Consider the following 10,702-nt stretch of genomic DNA (forward strand, 5'->3'; position numbering starts at 1 on the left):
CCGTCCAAGACGAAACACATCAGAGCCAATCCCCTGTCCTACGGACCTGCTCTGCAAAGGTAACTCTCCAAGGGAGCAGCCCGGGATGAAGAACCGGACCAGGAGTAAGCCCTGCCCACACCGCCAAGGGGCCACGCAGCCCCGCCCACGCCATGCACGCCCCGCCCAGGCAGCGCAGGCGTCCAAGAGACGAACGCCACGCCCGCGTCCCGCTCACGCAGCGGAAGGTACAAGGCACGCAGCCCACCCACACAGCGGAAGAGCTCTTGCCACCTTGCCACGCAGCACCGCCCACACAATGCACGCCCCGCCCAGGCAGCGGAGGGGCCCACGCGACAAACGCAACTCCCCATTCCCCACGCAGGCCGCGAAAGGCCTAAGCCAAGTTCTGTGCCGTAGTTGTGCAATCGGTGCGCCTGTTTCCGGAAGTGTAGTCCAGACGAACATCGGACTACGCCTGCGCGCTGACGTATTCCCAAAAGCCCAATGAGCGGAGGGGTGGGCTGCTGGTATTTGGGCGTGGTTTCCGGTTCCTGTGGGCGTCTGTCTGTCGGCTCCTGTGCTACGTGTCTTTGGCTGTTGAGCAGACGCGGAGCAGGTGAGGTTTCGTGTGGCTGGAGCTCGGAGCTACCCTTTGGGCACTAGCGAAGGCAGAGGGCGTGAGGGAGCCCTCCGGCCGCCTGCTGCCTGTTCGCAAGGCGTCGGGGAAAGCTGACTCAGAGCCGCGCGTCTGACGGAGAAGGGCTTCCAGGGCCTCGATCCCTCCGGCCGACTCTTGGCCCGGGCCTAAGCTTTGAGGTCGCCCGTCCTTGGCTACCTCTGTGGGAACGTTTCCACTCGGTTCTGTAGTCAGAGAGGGTCCCTTCGGGGTCGGCTCTGGGGCCGTGGAATGTGTCTTCGAGAGCTCAGTCTTGTGCTGTGACGTGGGAGAGTGAATCTAGAATCTGAATCAGTTCAGGAGGGGTTATTGGATCCCCTTCCCTGACATTCAGTGCAGTGTTTCGGGTGTTAACGCTTTTTTTGTCTAGGAAAAAAAGGTGCTTCGCTTTCATCAAGATGTCTATAAATTTTAACCTCACTGGAGTTGAAGAACAGTTAAATGAAAACATTCTGGGCCTGGCATACCTGGCCTAGAATGTTTATAGAATTCCTGACATACTTTGAGTGTTTCATATATCTTGTTTTAGCAACCCACCCTGGGTAAGAAAACTAGGGCCTAGAGAGGCTACATTTCATAGAAAGGGATTTGTAGAACCACCACCTCCTCTTATGAATGGCCTTAATTCAACTGTCCCTGCCCACTGTTGTGCTAGAAATAAGTGAAGTACAAGTAAGGAGCTGGTTTCATTAGCTGTTACATTAAATACCAGTGACTGTTAAGGATTGGATGACATTCCAGTTGTGTGATAGATTCCGCAGAAGAACCTGTTGATAAAATGTGTAGCCGTTTTCCTTAAAAAGTGTGTCCAAAGCCAAAGATTTAGAATTTAGCCAAATAGCTTCTGAAAATCTGAATCTTGGTTTACCCAGATTTTGTGGTTTTAAAAATTGTATAGATAGAGAACAATCAGATTGAAGTCCACATTTGCCTCTACTCTAGGCTCTTGAAGCATCCCAATCGGCACTCACCGCGCCAGACACTGGTGTCCCGGGAGTTTAAAGTAAAATATAGAAAATGCTTGGTTGCATCTCAACACTGTTGATTCCTTAACAGGAACAGTGAGAGGACTGCAGGGTGTGTAAGGAGTGGATGTATTGTCCGGTGCTTAGCCTTTAGTAGTGAGTGCCCTTTTATGTTAAGAGCATGCACCTTGATCATTGAGAACAGGGGCAAGACCTGTGTTTTTTTACTGCCTTTGTTTTGGAGATTACAAAAAATAGTGTTGATTTACTCTTGGAGTCTAATTTCTTTTTTTTTTTAATGAGATGAAATCCACCCACTCATATCAGGATGATCTCATTTACATTTTGATATGAGTCGGCAAGTCCTTGAAGCTATAGTAAGTAACACCAGTGATCATCTTTTTTTTCATTTTTGGTTTTTAAACAGACATCATGGATCAGGTAATGCAGTTCGTTGAGCCAAGTCGGCAGTTTGTGAAAGACTCAATTCGGCTGGTTAAAAGATGCACCAAACCTGATAGAAAAGGTAATTGCTTTGGAATGAGAGGAAAAAAATTAATTTTTTGCATTCTCTAAGCCCTTTATTAATGTCTTCCTGTTTAATAATTGTTGTACTTCTTTCATCACTTTAATTGATTTATTTTTGCTTTATTGTTTTTTGGAATTGTCAGTTTTTGCTACATTTTGTGTACTTTGTGCATCCCTTACAGATTTTTCTTTTTTATGTGTTTTCCAGACTTATAAGGTTATTTGTTACAGCCTTATTTTCCATGTTGCCTTTGCCTTGGTCATATGTAATGACTTCTCAGTATCTTTCACATTTCCACTCTGAAAAATCTTTTGAAACTCTTCATGCTATGTCACTCTTCCCCTAAACCTCTCCCAGACAAAAAAGGCCTTATAATGAAATCAACAGCATAGTTGGTACCAACCTAGGAAGTTTCTTATTTATCATAATTGATGTGTTAAAAGATGCACTCAGTTCAGTTCAGTCGCTCAGTCGTGTCCAACTCTTTGCAACCCCGTGAATCGCAGCATGCCGGGCCTCCCCGTCCAAAGATGCGCTAGAATTTGTCTGTCTCTGCTCTTTTTTTGACTGCTGCCTGAGTTAGGACTGGGAATATAATAGACAATGTAATATTACATATTATACTACATATATAGCATAATATATAAAATTATGTACTAGGGAATGGTCCTTGCTCTTGTGGAGCTTAGAATCTTTGAGGGAAGACAATCATAAACAAATAATGACAATTATAATTTTTAGTTACTGCTGTGGTACGTGTTATGTAAGGTAGATAGAGGAAGGTGTACCAGCATGTTTTAGGAGGACTAACCAATCTAACCAAGCAGGGAGAGCTTCCCTGAGAAAGTAGTGTTAAATGGAAACATTACAGGGTCTGAACCTTTACATAAAACTGTGTTTGACCCTATTCAGTTTTTCAAGCCTTGTTTTTTGGCTTCATGATAATATCAAAGACAGTGGGGCTATTATTTATAAAAAATTACATTCTGTGATTTTATAGTTGATGTTTTTATCAATGTTACAAGTTTTTAAGACAAATACTGTGTATTCATGTTTCCTTTTTGGTATTCTGGTCATTTGCTAGGAAGATAAATATTTCTCTGTTTATTGATGGATTCACTAGCATGAACATGCACTTCATTTTTATATTTCCTTAAATATTAGGAAAATTAAAAATCTGTCGTATTTTATTTACTATTAATACATCATGTTTTTTAAAAAAAAATGCTTTCTTACTATCAGGAGAAGTGTATACCAGTAAGTTTATTTATGTCAGTGCTAATTTTTCCCCCTTTATTTGCGGTGACAGTGCAAAAAGTAATGTAAATTTTGTGTTTCTAAATCCAGAATTCCAGAAGATTGCCATGGCAACAGCAATAGGATTCGCTATAATGGGATTCATTGGCTTTTTTGTGAAATTGATCCATATTCCTATTAATAACATCATTGTGTAAGTAAACTTTTTGAAACAGACACTATCAAGGATAAAATGAAAATGCAGACCATTTGAGTTGACAGTCTGCTATTTGGTTAATATATAGATAATGTTTCTTTGATTTTTTTAATGTTGATAGAATCTACTGCTATTTACTGAGTACCAGATAATTCAAAGTAACTTTATATTTACATAATTTTTAAAGCTACTATGTGAGATACACAGTCATTTTTTAATAAGTAAAATTTTAAAGGATTGAAGAAGCTAGTTAAATGTACTCAGTATGAGATAAAACAGGTATTCAGTGATAGAACCAGTATTCAAATCCAGGTTCTCTTTGTGCAGTACATGAACTTGTCAGCATTAAGGTGCAGAGGAAATATTCCCCATCTGAGGATCACTATAGTAGTAGAGTTCAAACCTAAACCAGGTTACCTATATTCAGATTTTTCTTAGTACTTAATAGCTGTCATAACTTTGGACAACTTAGCTCCTTTGTGTCCCGTGTATTCAATAGGGATAATAGTTCCTGACTAGGGCTATAGAAAAGATAAGTGACTTAAGTCATGTAAAACCTAAAAAACAATTTTCAAACCTAAATGGAAGTTGTGGTTAATGTAATGAGACACTGATACTAATACACTTAAGTATATTAGGAGGAGAAAAGGCTGGAAAACACTGGAATTGCTTTATTCTTTTCTAAATGCTTTTGCTTTTTAGATTCATTAAGCACTCATGAGTTGGGACAGCTTGGGGCAGTGTGCAGTTAGAGCAGGCAGCTTTAGGCAGTTTTGTTGGTGTAAAGACTTAGTACCTGTTGTAGTACTTATTTGCTCTGTGATTTTGTATTTGCTTGGTCTCTGAGCCTTACCTGTCATTTAGATATCTAATCATGAGATAAGCCTTTTAGGCTTATTTTATAAGGTGGAGATGCTTTGTAAACTATAAATCTCTTAAGTACTGGATATTTTACTATGGATGCTTGTGGAAGTTGTCTTTTAAATGACACGTGACTGAATGAGCATGGTCAGGTGGATTTCTTAAGTAGGTTTTCATAGCTGTTATGCAGACTTGCTACAAAGGATCACAGAGAGTTAGACCTGGAAAGGACCAAGTATCTCAGAGCTCCTCCATCAGTTCAGAAATCTCTGCTATATTCCTAGTGAGGAAAGCCATTTTTGGAATTTTGGAATCATGGAGCAAATCCTCAAGTAGAATTAGGAAAGCTGAGCCTCAGTGTCTTTGGTCTACAGCCGCTACCTAATCAGTAAATAGAGTGGGTAGAGTGGAGTCTGTGATGTCAGCTCAGTGCTTCTGCTATGCAGCTTCCTAGTCCATTGTCAGACAGGTGTAACTTACAGAATTATTTCTTAATTGATAATGTAATACTAATATATGACTGTATATTCATGCATATGTGTATACATACGTCTATATTGTAGATATGTGTATATATATGTACTACAGAACCTAGTACAGTATTCTCTTGTGCATACTGAAAGCACTTGAGTAAGTGTCGAATTAAGTGAACGATGTAAGGTTCTTAACCTTTTTCTAATGATCACAATGGTAGTAATAATTGTTAACATTTATTATGCACTTGGTGTGTGCTGAGGACACACAGCTTGGTGTGAGTTGACCTTTTTAACTCTCGTGACAGTTGTGTGAGATTAGCAGTGTTATTGTGCCCATTTTATAGGTGAAGAAACTGAGGCATAGAGAGTAAGTACATTGCATGCCTGTAAGTGGTAGAGCAGCATGTGAAATCCAGTTTCCAGAGCCTCAGTTCTTAGCCACTGTGCAGGCCATTACTCATTCTGAGTCACAGGCCTCGCTTCAGGCTCCAGTTTGCATTTCATTAGCCCTCTTAAAAATCCAGTACCTAGACTCCATTGCCTATTGTGGATATTTTCTTGCTAAGACTCAAGTCTTCAGACAGTTTCTCACAAATAACTACTAAATAAATTTCCTTTATCTTGGGTTTACTTGGTGTGGTTTGTTTTTAGCCTAAGAATGGAACATTACCCTTGTTAAATTACTTTTTGCTAGATTTCCCTTATAGAAGACTTCTGAATTTTGAATCTCTTCAGCATTGTTATTTATCTTAGTTTTATGTTAGAACATCTTTTATTTCATTATATGAGTTGTGGTCTAACGTACCTTTTAGGATGAGGCACTCTCAGTACACCTTTTTGACACTGAGATGTTCCCAACAGGTCTTTGAAACCAGTGTTAAAAATTTTCTTTCTCTTAATTCTAATTTCTACAGCAGGCACAGTATATCTTTTGCAAATCTTACTGCTTAGAGATAGTTGAGCTCTGACTTTTAGGAAGCTGCTGCTAAGTCACTTCAGTCATGTCTGACTCTGTGCGACCCCATAGATGGCAGCCCACAAGGCTCCCCCGTCTCTGGGATTCTCCAGGCAAGAACACTGCAGTGGGTTGCCATTTCCTTCTCCAATGCATGAAAGTGAGAAGTGAAAGTGAAGTTGCTCAGTCGTGTCCGACTCTTAGCGACCCCATGGACTGCAGCCCACCAGGCTCCTCCGTCCATGGGATTTTCCAGGCAAGAGTACTGGAGTGGGTTGCCATTGCCTTCTCCGTTTAGGAAGCTAGTTGCTTAGAAAACTATTCTTCTAGTAACAAAAATGTATCAAAATAAAGAGTTAAAAGTTTATATCTCTAGATAGTTTTTACATTAAAGTGAGGGCCAAAAGAACATTTTGTGAAAAAAGCTATCAGAAAACTTACTCTTTTCATGATATGCCATGACAACTGTAAAACTGAAAGAAATCTTTTTTCCTGTTGAAAGAGCATATAAATCACTGTTAAAATCATTTTGAGATGATAGCAAGTGAAGAATAAACAAACTACTCTCTCATTAGGCTGAGTTATCACTCTGTTTTCCTTATGATTTTTTTTCCTCTTCTGTACAATTATAGCAGTCAGAATTAATATCCACAGGGTTATAAGTTAAAGGATTTATGTAGTTGTGGGCATTTTAATTTAAGCAATACAGTGTAATGAAGTAAGCCCTTAGTACTTTATGTTAAAGTTTAGATGCTGGGCTCTTGTTTTTAGGAGTATTTTTGGGTTGGCCAAATTGTTTGTTCAGGTTTTTCAGTAAGATGTTACAGAAAATCCCAAGTGAACTTTCATCTAGTACTGGAATTATCTTCTTTCCTTAACATTACAGTTTTAAAACATGTATCTGAGTATATTATTTTAATGTTCTTGCTGTTGAAACTTAGACGTTCTTCTATAGGGAAGGCAATTTTTGTTATTAATCCAGGTTTCTGAGTGGTTTGGGTAAGATACAGTGGTTGAGAACCAGTTTGTACATCAAATTGAAAAAGTTCTCAACTAACAGTCCTGTTATATAATTCATATTTTTCATCTTGTTATGAAAGACATTATGCTATGCTGTTAAGCATGTTTTTCAAATGAGGATTCTGAGTTTTAACAGATGAAGCCTGTTCCAACAGCCACATTATCTGTAAGGGCCTTTTCAGTTCCAAGATTTTAAAGTTCAGTTTCTTCTCTTTTGTGCTGTTTTGGAGTAATATAGATGTGGTTCTCAAATAACTGGTTCTGGTTCCATAAAATTAGAGCATATTGAATTTCAAATTTATTATTATTAAAATCTTTAATACTCAAAATTGACCATCTTTCTTTCTTTTACAGTGGTGGCTGAATACCTTTTTAGAAAAGAAGTTTTCATCTTGGGGATTGGTGAACAAGTGAGGATTTGAGAAGCTGATGGAGCAGAAATTTGTCTGTGTGTTTTATGTTTTTCTTTCATTTTTTTCTTCCAAGATGTTTTCTATTTGTAAATTAAAATAATTTTAAAATAGACGTCTTCTCTTTTTTCCATCAGAGATACTTATCAGATTTTAGTGGTAAGAAATAATGGGTTCTATTTCCTTCTTCCCTCTTTTCCTTCCTTCACTCCTTCATATTTCAGTTTACAGGAAAAATTAAAAGGCACAGTGGAATATTGCCCTTTCTGAGTTTTCCTGTCTCAGTCTGATCATGCAAATAAAGGATGGTAATGACGGAGAGAGTTTGAAGGTAGGGTAGGAGTTTCGTCTCGAGCACTCACAGTGTACAGAAGTAGTCAGCGCCCCTCTGAAAGTTTCCGTGCCACTTGAAATAGCTTCCTGAAGATCGTGGTTAAAAGCTTCAAGAGCTCCTCTTCAGATAAACCATAATTAGTCACACTGTCCTAAACATTGGAGTTCTGAATATTTTAAAGAATTTACTGATAATTGAATATGAGATGAAAAGGGGTCTTGTCTTCTTTCCCCTTTAAAAAATAGTAATGTGAAATTGAGACAGTTTATTCTCAATTTTCTGTGTAAAACTATTATTGATTTGTTCATTCAGGGTTTAATTATTGAACCTTTATTTCCTGAGTTTTGATTTTTTTCTTTTTTAAAAAATTGTTCAGCGGCACATGTTTGGTAAGTGTCCTCTGAGTCTTTGTGAATAAGGTAGACAGGTGTCTTGACTGGTACTACTGGGCAGGGTTCCTTGGTTTTGAGATCCATGGTTCAGAGAATGAGGTACACTTCCATAGTTTCAGAACAGATTTTCTGCCTATTTTTGAAATATTGTTTACTCTTGAATGAATTGCTATCTTTGAGGAAATAAAGCCTTGGCCACCTCTGCTTTTCAGGAGACCATGTAGCCATGTTTGATAGTTGGCTAGTTAGCTAGCTCCTTACAGGCCAGAAGTGTGTATACACTGTGTGTATACATGTGCGTGTGGTTGACGTGTGTATGCAGATGTATGTTTGCATATATGTTTATACAAACATGCATATATTGACTATGTACACATACAGGTTTATGTATATACACATATTAACTGCTTACCTAGAAATCTGAAATGTATTGGTAAAATGTCAGAATTGCTTCTGGCAAATGTGTATATTTTCTTGTAGGATGAAATGATTTGAACATTAATGTTGTCTTGATGTAAGTTAAAATTATGAGTCTCTATTCATAGTGTGCCGGAGAAAGCAATGGCACCCCACTCCAGTACTCTTGCCTGGAAAATCCCATGGACAGAGGAGCCTGGCAGGCTGCAGTCCATGGGGTCGCTAAGAGTCGGACACGACTGAGCGACTTCACTTTCTCTTTTCACTTTCATGCATTGGAGAAGGAAATGGCAACCCACTCCAGTGTTCTTGCCTGGAGAATCCCAGGGACGGGGGAGCCTGGTGGGCTGCCGTCTCTGGGGTCGCACAGAGTTGGACACGACTGAAGTGACCTAGCATAGCATTCATAGTGTGCATTTGTGCAGCTCATTTTTTTTTTTATTTTGCTGACTTAACTGGTTCCTGACATACTGGTAGGTAAGACATTACATAAATACTCTGTAAATGTGAAGTGAGCGCTAATCAAGGACTGTGGTGATAGGATAGAATAACTTTCACACTCAACAATTGAATTCTTAAATAGGTAAGAATAAAAACTAGCTTTTTCTTACTAACCACACCCCTGGTATATCTAAGAGCTAGTGCATTTGTGTTGTAAACAGTATTTCTTAAACTTAAGCAAGTTTAAGAATCACTTGAGGGAGTTTCTTTCCCGCGCTGAAGAGTCTGAGTCAGCAGGTTTGGGAACCTGAGAGTTTGCATTTCTGCCTCCCTGCTGATGCTTTGGTATACAGAACACACTTCCAGTGGTAAGATTTGAAAGCTCTTGATAATTTTCTGGTGTCTTAATAGCTACAGTAAAACATGTTACCACCCTTGTGGCAGTTTTGCCATTTCCATGAAACCCCTTCACCTTACAACCAAGTGTTTGACCACCTAGAGTAAAATCTGCTTTTAACAACAAAAGCCAACAGAAAGGCCCATCAGGGGGAGTCAGTAATAGTCCAGACAGGATGGCAGTCTTGATAGGAGAGGGTAGGAAGTAAAGCCTAGCTCCTACTTCAGTGGCTCTGGCACTGCTGGAAAGCGGCACTTTGTACCAGACTCTGTCCCTCTTGGGACACTTGTGTTCTGCCTGGAAGGAAGCATACTGAGTTTCACTGAGTGCGGGAGGCACCGTCATGTTTTGTGTTTAAAGGGTGCATCTCGTTTTAGAAAGCTCCTGCTCCAGAGGAGTTGAGATCTACCTCAAGTTAACACATGTCATGGTGTTGTGCTCTAGAAAGTCTTGTGGTAGATTTGCCAGGTCCCGTGGATGCAGTTTTGCAAGGCTTTTTTTGTATATAGCATCTCTCACTCCCTTTCCACTACTGTAGTAGTGTATATGCCTATCTCTCTCTTTTTTAAGTCAGGCTTGGTTATAATAAACTGTTCTGTAGGCTTTTTTAGACAGCACCTAGAAAAGGCTCTTGAGATAACTCGATTCCACATAGTAAAGTTCATTAAATATCAGATAGTTAACTAATTATAATTTAATCAAAATGGATTTGTATTCTCTTCCCACCAAGTACTGAATTTCTAAATGAACAGTATCACAAATGTTGACTCTGTAGTAGAGACTGGAACATTTATGTAAAATATTATTTCCAAACTATTTCTTCTCAGTTGATCCTCTTAATAACCCTGTGTAATAAGTAATGTGGGTAGTCTTCAAAATATATCCACAATTTAACTACTACTTACCCCTCCACTCCTCACTGCCACTACACCATCCCTCCTGGATGTTTTTGTTTTTTAAGTTTTATTGAGATGTAATTGACATACAGCGCTGGAAGTTTAAGGTACAGCACAATGATTGCCCACAAAGGTCCGTCTAGTCAAGGCTATGGTTTTTCCAGTAGTCATGTATGGATGTGAGAGTTGGACTATAAAGAAAGCTGAGCGCCGAAGAATTGATTCTTTTGAAGTGTGGTGTTGGAGAAGACTCTTGGGAGTCCCTTGGACTGCAAGGAGATCCAACCAGTCCATCCTAAACAAAATGTCCTGAATATTCATTGGAAGGACTGATGTTAAAGCTGAAATTCCAAAACTTTGGCCACCTGATATGAAGAACTGACTCTTTGGAAAAGACCCTGATGCTGGGAAAGATTGAAGGCAGGAGGAGAAGGGGATGACAGAGAATGAGATGGTTGGATGGCATCACCCACTCAATGGGCATGAGTTTGAGCAAGC

At 39.5% G+C, this 10,702-nt stretch overlaps 1 protein-coding gene across 1 annotated transcript; it reads left to right on the plus strand.

The window, feature by feature from the left end:
• Positions 1-420: 420 nt before the first annotated feature.
• SEC61G (SEC61 translocon subunit gamma) lies at positions 421-7,440 on the plus strand. The gene is made up of 4 exons (XM_019985069.2): positions 421-598; positions 2,051-2,149; positions 3,500-3,602; positions 7,272-7,440. The coding sequence occupies exons 1-4, from the start codon at positions 487-489 to the stop codon at positions 7,279-7,281; spliced, it is 324 nt and encodes a 107-aa protein (XP_019840628.2). The 5' UTR covers positions 421-486; the 3' UTR covers positions 7,282-7,440.
• Positions 7,441-10,702: the final 3,262 nt, after the last annotated feature.

The sequence above is a fragment of the Bos indicus genome, chromosome 22 (assembly GCF_029378745.1).
Source record: "Bos indicus isolate NIAB-ARS_2022 breed Sahiwal x Tharparkar chromosome 22, NIAB-ARS_B.indTharparkar_mat_pri_1.0, whole genome shotgun sequence".
Classification (NCBI taxonomy): domain Eukaryota; kingdom Metazoa; phylum Chordata; class Mammalia; order Artiodactyla; family Bovidae; genus Bos; species Bos indicus.

What these genes read in the sequence shown, in the direction of transcription:
- SEC61G (XM_019985069.2), top strand. Translation starts at nt 487, where the DNA reads ATGAGCGGAGGGGTGGGCTGCTGGTATTTGGGCGTGGTTTCCGGTTCC. An exon ending in GTTGAGCAGACGCGGAGCAG is followed by an intron (nt 599 to 2,050) that starts GTGAGGTTTCGT and finishes GTTTTTAAACAG; the next exon opens with ACATCATGGATCAGGTAATG. An exon ending in CACCAAACCTGATAGAAAAG is followed by an intron (nt 2,150 to 3,499) that starts GTAATTGCTTTG and finishes TTCTAAATCCAG; the next exon opens with AATTCCAGAAGATTGCCATG.